The following is a 16,724-nucleotide window of genomic DNA, read 5'->3' as shown; positions in this document are numbered from 1 at the left end:
TCATCTCCCTGCACAAGACAAAAGGCCCTCACTCCCCTCTCCCTGTTGGTAGAACTGGCTAGGGGGAGGGGCTACCATATCAAGAGAGCCCCCACAACTGGGTGAGCGGTTCTGCCTCCTTGTGTTCTCAGGAGAGGTCTGGGGAAGCTATGCATTAGAATCACAGAAGTTTAGGGCAAGTAGGAACTTTGAGACCATCTGGTGTAACAATGTCAGTCATTTATCGGTAAGAACTCAAACTCCCAGAGAAGCTCCCAGGGTTGAAATACAGCCTTGAATTCAGAGTCCAGATGCCCTGATTGCAAACTAGGTGCTGCTTGAGGGGTCCATGAATTGACTTCAAGAGATGGATGACCGTCCTAATGGGGGTATGAAAAAATATGATGCTTATGTACTGTTGCCTAGACAGGGCATTTACACCTGAATATTTTCAAGAGTCTGTGATTTGAAGTAGGAAGAATTCTCGAAAGTAGCAGTCTGCAAGAGAGGCATGCAAACATTCCCGACTGGATATGCAATACAATCTGTTCATGTGCTGGAAGAAGCTACCGTAATTTATTTCGATTTATTTAGTTTATACGTTTCAATGTCTCATTTATGTATATTTGATAATGTAGATAATATTTTGATCTGCATGTATAAAATTAATACATGTATACAGAGGCGATAGGACTTCTTCCGACTCTAAAAGTAAACAATCAAAAAAAAATTTGGAGATAATTGCTGTAAAGTAGATTTGGCAAACAGTTGGCCCACCAGATCAATCCAGTTGGCAGACATTCAGTTGTAGAATATTCAAAAAGGAAATGAGAAGGTATTTAAGAAGTCAGGAAATCACGCAGAAAAATCTGAATTTCCAGCTTCTCTTGAAAAAGCAAAAACAAAAACAAAACAGACAGTTGGCCAAAATGGGCTTGTGTCCTTGGATGGCAAGAACTGGCCCTCGCCAGCAGTGGGTACCCCCTTAAAATAGTTCGCTAGAGTCACACTTCTCTCTGGTCCTCTGTGGTCCCCTGGCACTGAGACTGGGTTTTAGTCATATTTAAGGTTGTGTTTCAATAGTTAACAGTTTCTGGGGGGGGGGGGCCACAAAAGCTCTAATATGTAGCATTTTCTGATTTCTATGTTGTAAATATCCCACCATGGCCAATTTCAAGCTATGGATGGATGTGACATCACTGGACACAGAGCTGGGAAGAAAAAGGCACCATCAGCTCTCATGAATTAGTCAGCGCAGACTCAAGTACACCATTCACTCCTTTTCAGTTTTTTTCCCTGCAGAGCTTTCCATGTTCCTTTTGTAAGTATGCCGTTTCATTCAGTTACCTTACGTGACTAACTTCACGGTGTGCCTTCCCTGTGACAGAGGAGGGACTGTCCAAGGCTTGGGAGAAATAGAATCTGGGTCTAGCTGACTCCAAACTCTGCTCCTCTCGCCACGTCACAACCACACACTGTTATAGCGGCGCTGGAAGACCCTCCCCATTCAAGCTCTGTCTATAGAGATGCAGTTTATATATAAAAGGCAAGATAAATCTCTGTGCAGTGGTTAGTATGTTCACTGAGACTTACTTCAGGGTCAGCACCTTGACCAGTATTCTGTTGCCCAGATGTTCCTTAGGACATTCTGGTACCGGACGTATTTCCACGGCATCCTCCTATTATTAATCACATGGTAAAGAAATCATGAGTGAATTTCCATGAGGGCTTCTTGGCTGGAATGAGTCCAGGGAAGGGAGGGCTGCCGCCCAGAGCTCAACCTGCATTTGCCTTAGTTCTAATAGAGGGATAACACTTTGATTTTTATAAGAGAGTTTGTTATTCAATCCCAAGCTTCAAAGTCACCTTGACCACAAACAAATTCTACTTTTGGAAAGCGAGGCATTTAAGACAAAGAGACAGAGGGAGGAAGGAAGGAAATGGGAATATGAATATGACTGAGTAACATCCACCAGATGGCATTGCAAAAATCTTATACCTATTGTTGGTATTGTTGGCTTCTCTTTTTTCATTTTCTTTTTTTTTTTTTTTTTTTTTTTTTGGCTGCTCTAAGTACACATTCAGAATATTTCTCCTGCCAAGGTTTTACTATTAAATAGTGAATTTCAGACTTGAAGCCTGAATCAAAATAGCTCACAGCAGGCTGTATGTAAACCATCAATACTTATAATAGTCTTTCTCAGTTGACCGTTTTCTTAAACAGGTTTGAGGTTGAATGTATAGGTTCTACACATACATATCCAGCTAGAGCTTGCTGAAGTTCTAAGTACAGGAAACTAAGAACATTAGTAACGACTTAGCAATGACAAATACAACTTTTTTTTTTTTTAACCACATTTGGGACTCTATTTTACCCCACTGGGACTCAAGACTTAAAAAGAAACATCAAGTCCCTAAGGTAACTTTTAACATTCAAATCTGAACTATCACAGGATCTTAATTATATTCACGTATGCAAAAATAACAATGCAAAGCCCTGACAACTTTAATTCCTGCTCTTGTGGACTATCTGAACACTGGTGGTCTGCAGTTCACAAGGGTCCAAAGAATAGAGTCGGGTCTAATTATATTTTCCTGGGCTGTAAATGATGGGAGCTCCCCCCACAAATACCCCACAGCAATGGTAACATTTTTAGAAGTAACAGTAGAATCCACCTTCCCAGTAACTCTGCACCCGGATTGGTGAAACAAAGTGGTAAACCCACCTCTACTCTAACCTCTATTGTCCAAGGCCCGATCCTGTATTGATCAGAGGGCCATCCTGTCCGGTGGAAGGGCTGAGCTTTTTTCAGAGGAGGCACTGCTTGATGCCCACACTGAACTCAGCTCCCTCAGACCAAGCTCAAATCACTTGCAGGGTGATCAGAGTAGACACATCAAAAACGGAAGCCCCCTGCCATTGGAGAAGAAAGTCAACGTACATTCATGCGTTTCTAACGCTACCTCTCTGGTCTGGATTCGAACCTTGGGGATCCCTTGTTAAAAGCTTTCCGTTGGGAAAATGTAAACATACACAAAAGTAGAGAGAAAAATCTAATGAACCACCTTTACCTATCATGTAGGTTTCAACGCGTTCAACTCGTGGGCAATCTGGTTTCACCTATATTCCCACTTACTACCTCTCTCCACTCAATAGTGGATTGCTTGGCACAGCAAAGCCCCAGACATCATATAACTTCATCTGTAAATCTCTAAAAGATAGACTTTTAAAAGTGCACAGCTGTAATATCATGATGATTCTTAAAGATTAATAGTAACTTCTTATTGTCATTAAATATTTAATCAGTTCCAAATTTCCCCACTGTCTCCATTTTTTTTTTTTTTTTGGCAGGTAGTTTGTTAAACCATGATCCAAACAAGGTTTACATATTGACGCATTTCCTAAGTCTCTTCTAATCTATATGCATTTCTTGAGCCTTTATAATTATCTGAAATTGGAACTAGTTCCTAGAGAAGAATATGAAGTTTTAAGCGGATGTCTGTTCTATCTTCCTGAGTGTATACATATATATTTAGAGACAGAGACAGAAAGGGAGGGAGAGAGATAGTAAGAGAGAAAGACAGACAGTAGGAAAGATGTTCTTCTATCAGTGGATCCAGTGGGAGCCTGAGGCCAGCCCTACATCTGCTTGCCCGCGATGGCATTATGTGAACAGATACATCTCACCCCCCACCACCACTTCTTTTTCTTAATTGATTTTTAGTTGGGTTCTGTCACTTGCAGCCTAGGGAGTCTGAACGCAAACTCTTCTGTGATCTCAAGGGTAGTGGCATCTTTTTAGGGACCGACACATAGGATGCCTCTCACAGAACCGAGAGTGAACTGGGGAAAGAACTCACCGCACAGACGCTTGGTGGCTACGTTCTACTTTTACCTCTTCTGTAGGCTTCGCCATAATTTGGATATAATATTCTCATTCCCCTCACCAGGAAATAAAGTCATGGTAATATTAAATAGTTTCATTAATGTGTTCCCCCCAAAAAATCAGCAGGGGCGATCACCTCAAGGTAGCCAGAAATTTACTGTTCTTCCACAGGACTCCCTTTGGAGAAAGTGCAAATTACAAGGACAAATGCCATTTCCGTGTGGATGAACTTCAGAATCTTAAAGGCTGGCACAGGGGCCCTCCAGCATTTTAGACATACCAATTTACAAATAATTGGTACAATAATTACAAAGCATTCCTCTCCACTCAATAAAGCAGGCCTATGAGGACCTTTGCTAGATTATAACTTTCAGTCCCAATCGAGTGTCTGCCTTGTTTCGGAGACCATAAAACAAAGTTCCTTCCACAGAGTCTGTGATTCTTCTTGCAATCAACGCAAGACTGGCCACCCTCCCACTTAATCCCCCGAGGGGGACTTCAGTGAGCTGATGTCTCCCCACCCATTGTTTTCTCTCTCCCGCCATCCACTTGGGGACACTCTCTCACTTACGGGCGCCTCCACCATGGAACTGGGAAGAAAAGGAATGTAAGTGGAAGTCAAATCTGTCAGATTAACATTTCTTGACAAAGCTGGTAAAAAAAAAATTTAGTTTTATATGGAAACTGAAAAGTTGTGATATATAATGTGGTTGCTCATATCATCTTTGGATTTCAGTTATGTGTGCTAATATACCAGGCAGTCCTGTGTAGATACATAAACAGGCAAACATAAAGTCTGAGGTTAAGAGGCTGGGATCCCCACTCTGTACTTCAATTTTCCTGTTGAATCTTGAACAAGTTCCTTAACCTCCCTGACTCTTACTCTGCAACCTGAAGAATGGAGGTGATGACACTGCCCACATTATTCATATTTATTTTTAACCTGCCTCATTCAGAAAAGAATTTGAGGCCGCTGCAAATGAAATAAATAGGTGAGAAAATCAAGGGGGCTGGAATATAAGGAGAAGAAAGAAAAAAAAAGGAAGAAAGAAAGAAAGGAAGGAAGAAAGAAAAGAAAAGAAAAGAAAGATTTAGTAGCAGCGAACAGAAATTTGACCCTAAGTAAAGACTTTAGGAGAGCAGATTACAAGACGCTCACAGTCTCCTAAGTGTTCCTATTTCCCCAGTGGATGCAACTTCTTCTCTGTCCGAAGGCTTGACAGATAATTCCCCTCTGGATCCTCATTGAGGCAGATGCTCGGTGAGGAATAGGTCTGTGTCCTCAATAATATTTGCACAGTGGACATGATATCACAACTCTTGACTGCTGCCTCCCTTACTATGCTTTTGCTGCCCAGTGGTAAGCTCATCCCAGGGTAAGTCAGCAAATACAATGCCCAGGGCTGGGGGATTCACAAGGTTTAAGAAGCCTGCTCCCTGATGGTCTTCCTGCTTGATCTGAACATTAAAAAATTTCAAACATGTAGAGGCATGGATGGATGGTTTATCTTTGAAGCAAAAATGCTCCCTAAATCGTATATCTTGCAACTGAAATTTCAATAAAATTTGGACAGCAGAGCCTATTGCTGTAGCCAGTTTTGGCAAGAACCAGAAGCAAAGACATTCTGACAGAGGAAAGACAGAGAGCCTCCTATTAAGTATGAGGAGCCTAAACAGGCTTGAATAATGGTCATTTCTCATCCCATCCATCCAAAGTACCCCAGGGAGTGACCACAAGGCAAAGCCTAAATGATCAAACTGTTCTCGGTCAGCTCCAATATATAAAGAAGTGGACAATCAGGATCCTGAAGTTGATGCACTAAGAGCATAACCATGATCACTTTAGACTGGAATGTTTTCAAAGCAATTCTCTTCAGGTTATTCATAGATATTATTTTTAAAAAGATCTTAGCACTTGAGGATATCAAAGTTCAAGTAACACACACCTTGATGGATGATCCACAAAACATACCCCCAAATAACTGAATGGTTTGACTCACTGAGCGAGATCACTGCATGCAGACCCTTGAAATGTTGTGAGGATTAAATGAGACAAAATCAGTGAAAGTGTTTTGTAGAGAGCAACGAAAATCCTGGTGGTTATTACCACAATCTCATTGGCAGGACTGATCAATAACCGACTTTGCTATCCTGTTGGATAAGTGAAAAGAACAGCCCAGAAATCATACAATTAAGCATCCTGACAGCGCTAGCCGGTCATGACAAACGGTAATACTCTCCTGGAGACTCTGTTTCCTCCCTGAAATTCTCCAGCATGGAGAGGGTCGCACCCACCTCGTCCACCGATGGGTACAGGGCAAAGAGCTCCGCCTGCCGATTGGTCCTCCGGGCCTCTTCATTCTGCTTCTCGAAGTCCTCGGCACTCACTTGTTGCAGGAGGTTCTCCAGCTGCTGATCAGGCTGCAGGCTGCGGAGGTCGAAGCCACACGCAGTGAGGGGCCCTTTCCCAGACACGTCACACAGCACGTTTAAGTGGCGGGGGCGAGCCTGCAAGAAGAGACCCATCTTGTGACAGAGATCGTGGGTCTAAAATGAGAACGAAAGCACCCGCGATGTCTCACCCCTGCACCCACGTGGGATTACAGAATCGGGCCTCAAGTTGCTTCTAAGCAAACTGGGGGTTTGACAAAAACCACTTTGCTTCCTGGCCTGAATATCCTAAAATTAAATGTCTCCTTCCCACCTGGAAGCAGGTAATTACTCATCAGATGTGGATAAACCGGTTCTTGAGGAAAGGCTTGAAAAGAGCACTGTGTTCCTATTAGTTTGGGGCATGTTGTTTTCCGGAGATTGGGAGCCAAGTCTCCTGGGAACCTCGCTCATGTCTCACGCTCAAGCAGAACAGAACTGGAAGAGGTTTAACAGAGAGGAGTCTGCACGGGGGTATTTAGGGATCTCGTCCTACTAATCTCAATTTCAGAAGCTGGTTTTTGAAACTGGAAAATAAGATGACCTGAGAGAAGCCTTCCAAATTAAACCTTATATAAATTCCCAAACTGAATATTATGCTTCTGAAGACAGAGATGTGGGGCTGCGAATACTCTTCTTTAGTAACAGTTATAGGAAAAAGCGCCAGAACAAAAAGCAGAAAAGCCATTTGCTATTCAAGTAGTGTCCACTTTTAGTCGCAGTGTGTTTGAAAAAAGAGTCTGAAAGCTTTCACAAAGCAGATGCTTTATTCCATTAGGAACATTTCAGTAATGGGGAATGGTAAATCCAACCAAAGACTTGGCAAAGACTATATAACCACAATCGATGATACCTCATAAGAATATAGATGAACTATTATAATAATGGTAAAATGTTATCCTAAAGTTCTATTGAATGGACACGCTACTATACAAATTCTCTGTAATATATCCTCCCTGTGACATCCATCTACCTTATAAAAGTGCTACTCTGCTAGATCATAAATTTTACCTAACCAAATGTGCTAGCAATAATCAATATTAGTACTTTAATTACTGATACTTTTTTTGGCTTAGAATTTATGAGAGCCTTGGGAAAATGAATTTACCAAGTTTTTTGAAAGAATGTCTCTCTCTCTCTCTCTCTCTCTATATATATATATATATATGGATATATGTATATCCATATATATATATAATCTCCAGAATTCATCCTAAGGGTATAACTGGACAAGTGAGCAAGGATTGTGACGACAAGAGCAGCTCTGGAACACTGTAGTAACAAAATAACAGAAAATGTCTAAATACCCCCCCAAAGAGGTGGCATTAAAAGATTTGGGAACTTTCATCTAATGGAATGTTATACAGCCATTTAAAGAAAACCCAAGTAAACATGTATTCACTGGAAGAGAAAGATGATCACAGCACAGTGTATTGTTAATATGAAAAAGGAAGGTATACAGTATTATGTATAATATAATCTAATTTTTATGGAATATATGTGTACCATGGAGTTGCATCATCTATGTATTGAACTTACATAAATTCAGGAACTTGGCCTTCCCATCCCACTCAGAAGGTGCCTTGCAAGAATGGGAGTGACATGGAAGATGTTGCTGGTTGTCTCACTGTCTGAGCATCTCTGCATAGTGACTGTTAGTCTAACACTTAAAAACATACATTTGCATAACTTGGCTCCACAACCCAGCTGAGGACTTAACTGAGTACCGTTAGTATGCTGAATGAGTGCCCTTCATGGAGCTCAGGGTCATTTACCTATTCTCTCTCAGTTCCAAATTTTATACTCTGCTCTCTGATGCTGGGCCTGGCACTCAGCAGTATTTCGGCTTTGCCACCACTCCTTTTGGGTTCTGCCAGTAGATGGCACTATAGGGAGACTGGATGGCCAGAGGGAGAAGGGACTGGCTCCGCCCTCTTCGTTGCAGTTCCTCACACCTTGGTAGTGGCCAATGGCTCTAGCCTCCAGCTAGTTTGGGCACTTCCAGAACCATCCTCCTTCTACCTCCTTGGAAGTACCAGCACCAGCCAGACAGTCCCCCCCCTCCTGAGAGGTCCAAGTCCAGACTCCCAGACGCCGTGGGATCTTTCCTCTGAGATCCCAAGACACCACCTCCAGCCAGGTCCGGCCCCCTCCCAAGAGATTTGAGTCCCAGCTCTAAGGCCACTCTTCGGAGCTTCTAGGTTCTGATAACTCCAAACTCTTCCCACCAGACCCATGGTTCCTGAGTGTGGTCTTGGGACCAGTAGCCTCAGCATCTCCTGGGAAATGCTAATTAGAAATGCAAATTATCAAGCTCCACCCCAACCTAATGAATCAGAAACTCTGGGGTGGGGCCCAGCACTGGGAGTTCAAACAAGCCCTCCAGGGATTGCAATGAAGCTTCAGTTTTAGAGCCACCGCTCTGGGCCCCAGCCCCAGGATGGCATGCTGTCCCCTACTCTTAAAATGTCTGTAGGACTTGAATTTTCCTGTTTGTTTCTCTCGGTCCTCCAAAATTGTTTAACCAATCTCTATGTTAAATTTCTTTTGTGGAGATACCTGGTGTGGCTTCTGTCTGACCAAAACAAGGAATAATTTAGTGGGTCATGATATAAAATAAAAGCTGAATTTAGTCAAAATTACCAACGAAAAATCCCGTAAAAATCTCCTACAGAGTACAGATATCCCATGCTTCAGGAAGCCCACTATATTCAGCACTGGAACTGACGGCTGATTCTTCGGTAGAGCTCAGATTAAGGAGTCAGCTGGGCAGTAGAGACCATGTTGTTGGAAAAATCGGTATTATTTTAAAACTCTCCAGTCATTCACCATTCAGCATGGTGAGATGCTTACGATGGGAGCGCCTGAAAGCTGAAAACTCTATAGATGCCCTACAAAGTTCAGAAGATGCCCTACAGAACTTGGACAAATTTCTTCCCTCTTGTTTTATTTTTCCCATCTATAAAATGGACCAAGTTGGAATAGAGCCTTAGCTTTCTAGAAAAAAATTTTTAATTGGGGTAAAATATACAGAACGTAAAATTTCCCATTTTCCATCATTTCTTAGAGTACAGCTCAATAGCGTGAAGTACCTTCACACTGTTGTGCATCCCACCGTCCCCAACTCCTTTCATCAGTATCCATCAGTGTGGCAAGACTGTACCCATCACAAGATAATGTCCATTCCTCCCACTCCCTACAATTCCTGACAACCACCAATCTACGCTCAGTCTCTAGGAATCTGACTACTCTAGGGGCCTCACATAAGTGGAATTATACCATTTTTGTTTTTTTGTGACTGGTTTATTTTACTTAGCATGTATGGGCACTAAGGGTGAGCTGGCATCGACCTAAATGCTTTACACATATTAACTCATTTAATACTCAAACAACCCCCTGTGTTAGTTACTATTTGTTGTCAGTGTTACTAGTGTTATGAACTTGAATGTTTGTGTCCCTGAAAAATTCTTGTGTTGAAATCCTAATGCCCGATGGGCTACTGCGAGGTAGGGCCTATGGGAGGTGATCGGGTCATGAAGATGGGGCCTTCATGAATGGAATTAGTGCCCTTAAAAGAGACATGAGAAAGTTTGTTCTCTCTCTCTCAGTCTCCACTGTGTGGTGATACAACAAGGTGTCTGCAAACCAGGACCAAATCAGCTGACACCTTGACCTTGGACCTCCCCACTTCTGAACTGTGAGAAATAAATGTCTGGTGTTTTAGCTAGAGTATAGATAAATAAATAGAGTACAACAGACTATTGTACTCTATTATTGTACTCTATTATTCAGCCCAAGTTGACTAAGACAGTTCACTTCCCTTGGGGCGCCTGGGTGGCTCAGTCGGTTAAGCATCCGACTCTTGGTTTCAGCTCTAGTCATGATCTCAGGGTCTTGAGATCAAACCCCAAGTCAGGCTCTGCATTCAGTGGGGAGTCTGCTTGAGATTCTCTTCTCCCTCTCCCTCCCTCACATGAATGTGCTCTCTCTCTCACTCTCTCTATAAAATAAATAAGTCAAAAAAATGCTTTAAAAAGCTTCCCCTGAAAAATTAATAAGTACTTGTTATAGAAACTGTGTAAAATTGAGAAAAGAATACTTTTTAAGAAGATACAAGAGTTCTAGTACCCAAAGATATCACCTTCTGTATTTCTGTAGGCGTATCTTTCCTACCAAATTCAAGAGTTTGATTCTTGATTTTGGTTTAACATATTAGTATTTGCCATATTTTCAACATTCTCTTCGAAGATTTCAATGGCTGTAAAATTTTAACAGATGCACAAAGTATATACGCTCAACTATTCCTCCGCAGAAACTCTGCCTGAGTTCTCAAACTTTCCAGTTAACCATGTTTGTCCTTTTCTAGAGCAATCACTCAAATACATTCAACATATTGTACCAGGTTCAAAACATTACTTTGTCTAGTTAGCTCAGCGGCTTCCATTTTTTCCCAAAGGGTTTAAATATTCTCAAACCTAAACTAATGTCAAAGTCAGAGAGCTGAGATTTAAAATTGAAAGAGATCAGCGCAGCCCATCATTTCCCACCGACTGGACTCAGGTGGTAACATGACTTCCCCAAGATCACACAGCAGTTCACCAAGATGGCGGGCAAGCAAATCTCCTAAGGCACTACTCCCTTTACACCAGCTGGTCTCCATACCCAACACTCCTTTTTAATGTAAATATTTCCTAATTTCCCCTTTCCCATCCTGAAATGTCATGTACAGATGATATAACTTACTTATATACATATATTTTTTAAATGAACTCAAAAAAAATTAACAGAACAAGGAAATAAAAGTAAAAATTATAATAAAATGAGATGGCTTTATTATCTATCATCCTTGTTTTCCAGGGGAGGAAGCCTGGAGAGGTTAATGATCCTGCCTGGGGCGACAGAGTTAGTATGTAGCAAAATCACGAAGAGAATCTGGGCAGACTGGCCTCAGTGTGGATTTTCACTCACTCCACAGCCTGCCTTAGAGGCACCACTGGGTCTCCTCAGGAATTGTTATGGGGAGAGGGCCCCCCCTCCGATTCTACCTATTTTCATTATTGAACTTGTGGGTTCTCATTTGAACACCAATTTCTGTAGGTACAAACAGGTTTGGAAAAAAAAAAAAAACCCTACTGAGTCAGACGGTAGCGTTCCTCCTACTCTGACATTCTCTGAGTCTAGCCCTTTCTCTAGTTAAAACACCAACAAAATGCCCTGGGCAGAACAGCCCGGTAACCTGGTAACCATGTTTGTTGATAGAAAATACCTGCGTGCTTGGTTCATGGCCCTCCAAGGACTCTGACTCAAATGTCTGTTTCTGAAGCGTCTTGTGAAAATCTCTTCGGGATCCAGTCTTTTTAAAGCCGCAAATCTCCGAACTTCCTTGGTTTCTTTTTTTTGGTGTTATACGTAATTTGGTGAGAGAGAAAGAGAGAGAGGTACAAACGCATTAGGTTAAAAATAAAAGTAATGGCTGAGAGGAGACATAGCGCTGAAAGATCTTTGCAAAGAGAGGACCGATTGTAATTCCTCACATCTAATTATGCACCAGGCCTAATACAAGACTCTGCTGTAATGAGATACAGACTTGCCTTTTGGCTGGCTCATTATTAAAGGCAGGACCGGTCTGGGAAAATGCCACTTCGGAGGGGTGGTCATTTCAGCTGCGGGGCATTTGGCTCCAAGCTGACGTTAAAAACTATGACCCTAAAAACTATGACCCTAGTGTTAAGAGGCTGGAATAAATCTAGCAATGTGCAGAGCTGCAAATAAAGATCGTTTGAAGATAAAAATAGAGGAAAACATTGAATGTCCCCATCAGTGATCTTCACAATGAATTGGATTCCAAAACTGCGTAGCTATGAAAAGGGTTTAAAATATAATGGCCAGCCCTGTCACTGGAGAAAGAAATTAGACCATCGTGAAAAAGGCAACAGACAGAGGCTGTCAGATACTAACTGTAGAAACCAACGTGCCTATTCCCCGTTTTTATGACTCAAAGTCTTCTTGGAAGACAGGCTGCAAAGTCAACCGCACAACCACCCGCCCCTTTGGTTTGATTTCTCACACTACTAGAAAAACCCCTGAGCAAGTGGGTAAAAGGATATGAAATGAGTGAGGATTTATTAGGCAGATCAAATGGCAGACAGATAAAGCAGGAGATGTGGGGGAGCTACTAGCAATGATCCACGTTTATAACTCTTGGGGAGAGTGAAATGTTGGGTTATGCACAGACTCGGTATTCAATAAATTATAGTTGATTAAGTTAATTAAAGGGGGGGAAAAAAGGAGATGTCCCAGTGTTGTCTACAGGGAGAAAAAAGCTCTGTCCTTAGATTTTATTGTGCTCTCAAGACAAGCAAGTTGAGGAAAAGGAGACAAGAAATAGCCCCCAAAGAGGGACAAGATGGGCTTGGTGACTAATTCAAGTCAACATCTGCTATAAATCGTCATCTTCAGTGTCTCTTGGCCATTTGTACTGCCCTGACCCCAAACCTGTATTCCTGGGGCTGGGTGAACAGCAGGCCAAATTGGGGAACTGAAAAAAATAAATGAGTAAGGTACACTCTGAATAAGGAAATAAGAGTAAACATTTAGAAAAGATTTCAAGAGAAATACGCAGAATAATCTCGGGCTTGGAACTCCTAAACACCAACAAAATAAATGAAATTTAAAATATCATATTGTTCATAAACATCAATTAGCAAAGAAGTATTTTGGAGGGACCCCTTCAAACAATTTCCCAGAAGTAATAACTACTTAAAATATTTAAGAAAATTATGTTGGTTCCAGTTGCTCTAAGTGTGCAAATGGCAGTGTTAAGAAGAGCAGATACATGTGTGAGCAAAATTTATTTTCTATGAACAGAGATCTTTGAGAGGGAGAGAGCCTCACATAGGATTTCATAAATCTGTTGGCTTCTTCTTTTTTTTAACCTGTTAGCTTTTTAAAAGTGATTCTCATCAATATAAACTTCCCCAGCAACATGCATGTGTGTGCTGGATGGGTTGCTTTTCTAGTGCATAAAATAGCTTTTGGACTCTCTCTGAGGGTTCAAAGAAAAAGCTATATGTGATATAATGTCCTGGGGAAAAAGGACCCAACTTGAAATAGTGGTAAACAGTGAGTTGTGTCCCAAGATTACTGTCGTTAATTACAATGCACCGAATCTGTGATTGTTTTTCCCGAAGAATCCAATTTTAAGGGGGAAAATTCCCAAAGGAATTAATTAATATAAATTAATTCTAGGGGTGCCTGGGTGGCTCAGTCGGTTAAGCATCCAACTCTTGATTTCGGCTCAGATCATGATCTCGAGGTTGTGAGATCAAGCCCCACATCAGGCTCTGTGCCAGGCGTGGACATGGAGCCTGCTTGATTCCTCTGCCCCTCCCCCCCTAAAATTAATTAATTAATTAATTCTAAAATCAAATGCAAACAAATTAAAACACAAATTTCACACTTGGGCATCTGCCCTTTGCCTTTCTTGGGACTTGTACACTCCAAAGGGTATTGATGCCAAAGATTCAATGTCACATGTCTCCTCACAAGGCCACCTGCTCAGGCCACAGAAATAAAAATCAGGAAGCAGCCTAACTTAAGGCCTTGTGTGCCGTGGCAACAAGAACTATATCTGCCTTAGCTTTATTTCTTGTCTCATAAAGTATACCTATTTCTGAGTGTTTACTGACAAGTGAACAGCGCGCGCGCGCACACACACACACACACACACACACACACACACACACACACACACACAATCACAGCCTTACAGCCATGCACCTGCCCCCATCATCCTCAATCACTTCCCTCAGTACCTCTGTTTCTTCACTGGTGTTGCATAAACATGAGGTGAATTCTAGGATATTTGCCCAGGTTTAAGGTTTTATGAGAAAAAGTTCATACACTGTAGCTGGAAACATTCAAACCAATTTTCTTCCAAAGATGCTTAAATCTGGAAGAAGTCAAATTTATTTGGCTATTGCTCTTTTGCTATTTTATGCAAATAGACGTGTTCTTTCTTTTTTGGTCTTCCATTGTGTTAGAACGTTTTCTGGAGTTATTTAAATGAACCCCAAAGACACTGACAAATGGACATTAAAAAAATGAGTCACTGAATAGTGTTAAAAGTTCATTTCATATATATATATTCTAACTCCATATATGCACCAGCCCTCAGCATTTGGGGGATGGAAAGCATTAAGACTAACGTCTTCCATGGGTGTGTGTATGAAACCAGAGCAAATGTTTCTCCCCTTCCTCATTCCAGATTTAGCATCTACTTCCCCATTTCATCACAAAGCTCTCTTGCGGCCGCAGGGGTACAGCTGGCTGGGGGAGAGGGTAAGAGTGGCAGGGATGTAAAGATGACTCATTTTAGAAGTGCCAGCCACAGAAGGCAGAAACCACCACCGGGCAGGTAGTAAGGCTGCTGGTTGAGTGCCCCTGGCCGCCAGAAACCCCAGCCTCACTACCCGACGTGGGCAACTGAGCCAAATAAAGCCATGCTCCTGTTGAGCCTCTGTGCAGACAAAAGAAAGGTACGGAAGTGGGCCAAGTGGTAGAAAAACTATTCTTAAAATGAACAAACCTATCGCTTCTCAAGAGAACTGCATTCCTTTTCTCCAAACACTATCATTGTATATTTGGGAACCATCCAAAGACCAAACACATTTTATTTCTTTTTTAAAAAGGTTTATTTATTTTAGAGAGAGAGAGCAAGCTGGGGGAGGGACAAAGGGAGAGGGAGACAAGCAGACTTCTGCCAAATGGGAAGCCTGATTTGGGGCTCGATCCCAGGACCCTGAGATTGTGACGTGAGCCAAAATCAAGAGACAGATGCTCAACCAACTGAGCCACCCAGGCACCCTAGGACCAAACAGATTTTAAAGACCAAAGTCTTTAGAGGCAGTGTGGAGTAGACAGAATTTGGCTCTGGAGTTCAGGGCCTGGGTTCAGATGCTGCGTCCTTACATACTGGCTATGAGATCACAGGCAAGTGACTTAACCTGTCTGAGCCACAGTTTCCTCAGGTGTGAAATGAGGAATAACACTGCTCGTTTTGAAAGCCCGTGTGCTGACGGGAACACAATACATGTACGTCTTCTTCTTGTCCTTCCTCCACTTCCCTTTCCTTCCTCTCCCTCCTGTACAATTTGGCACTAAAAACATCAGAACAAGGTAATCCTCCATGCCTCAGTATGGGCAGTAGGTGAGGAAGCCCAGAATGGGAAGTTGGAAGGCCAAACAGGGTGAGGAGAACATGCATGGAAAAGGTCTGTCTGGCATGGAGAATCAGAACCCACATGGTGTGAGGGGGGGGCCCCCAAGCCTGGAAAAGCCTGGCAGGTGATAACAGAGTAGACATTCTGGGTAGGACAAGGAGGGCATGCACCTGGAGGAGCAGTCTGCCAAGGGTGTCTCTACGGAGGGGTGGCCTGGCACTCAGTATCAGTGCAGGTCAAAAAAGGCAGCCACCCCGGGAGGATGGCGCTCATCCGACAGGGGCAAGCCTGTCGCAGGGTGTCAGTGTCAGAGCCAGAATACGAGGAGGAAGCCAACTGTGTGGGGGTTAGGAGTAGTGTGGGCAATGGTTCCATATCAGAGGATTAATCACGTCAGCAAACATACTAAGGACAGTTAAAAGTCAGGTTTTTCACCATCTGAGAAGGGATAAAAATATGGAAAGGAAGAAAATTAGAACGAATACTCTGATGTCATGTTGGAATTGCATGTATCAACATGAACTCGTGGTTTTCAGTGCTCATGCATGTGTGCGCGCGCACACTCACACTCTACCTCTGTTCACTGAGAAGACATGGGAGGAGTGACACCTTAACAGAAATGAGCACACTCAACACCTCCAGCTCGGCTTCTAAGTACCACTTTCCACCTAAAAGGAGTCAGAGCTGCTTGGAGAAATGACTGATTCCAGGGGTGAGGAAAGGACAGTGTAAGATCAGCTTGGAATATCTTGTGGCAAAAAGCAAGTATATGATCAATGGCTCTTCGGGGGCATGTGAAAAAGACACAAGGGCCAGTTGGAGGGATTGACACTGGTCAAAGTGAGGACAATCTGAGCATCAAAATAAACCATAGAACTGGATTCAAACTTACTGAATAAAATAGGAAACTACGATTTAATATTGATACAAATAAGCTGAAAGTTTGATGAGGAATTGTGCATTTTATAATCATCAAATCCAAATGGAAGGATTATTATGTCTAAAAAAATAACTGCCCTGTAATCTCAAGGTCATGAAAGTCAATGAAACACTCAGGAACTGTTCCAGAGTAAATAATACTAAAGCCATGTGACATATAAGTGCTATGCATGCCTTTCAACTAGATCCTTTTGCTCTAAAGGGCATTCTTGGGACATTTGGTGAAAGCTGAATAGGGTCTGAGGATTAGATGGTAATAATGTATCAA

The 16,724-nt window shown here is 42.3% G+C and overlaps 1 protein-coding gene across 2 annotated transcripts in view; it reads right to left on the bottom strand.

Moving 5' to 3' along the window:
- The window catches only part of DOCK8 (dedicator of cytokinesis 8), a 218,723-nt gene that overhangs the window by 129,484 nt on the left and 72,515 nt on the right, over positions 1–16,724 (bottom strand). For both annotated transcript variants that reach the window (XM_025891603.2, XM_025891605.2), the window contains 3 exons: positions 11,563–11,686; positions 6,162–6,374; positions 1,573–1,658 (listed from right to left, as the gene is read on the bottom strand). In XM_025891603.2, the coding sequence (XP_025747388.2) occupies positions 1,573–1,658; positions 6,162–6,374; positions 11,563–11,686 (423 nt within the window). The remainder of the gene's footprint in view (positions 1–1,572; positions 1,659–6,161; positions 6,375–11,562; positions 11,687–16,724) is intronic.

The sequence above is a fragment of the Callorhinus ursinus genome, unplaced genomic scaffold, assembly GCF_003265705.2.
Source record: "Callorhinus ursinus isolate GAN/ISIS: 27379988/994484 unplaced genomic scaffold, GSC_fseal_2.0 scaffold28, whole genome shotgun sequence".
Lineage (NCBI taxonomy): Eukaryota > Metazoa > Chordata > Mammalia > Carnivora > Otariidae > Callorhinus > Callorhinus ursinus.
This window is presented reverse-complemented; position numbering and strand designations above follow the sequence as displayed.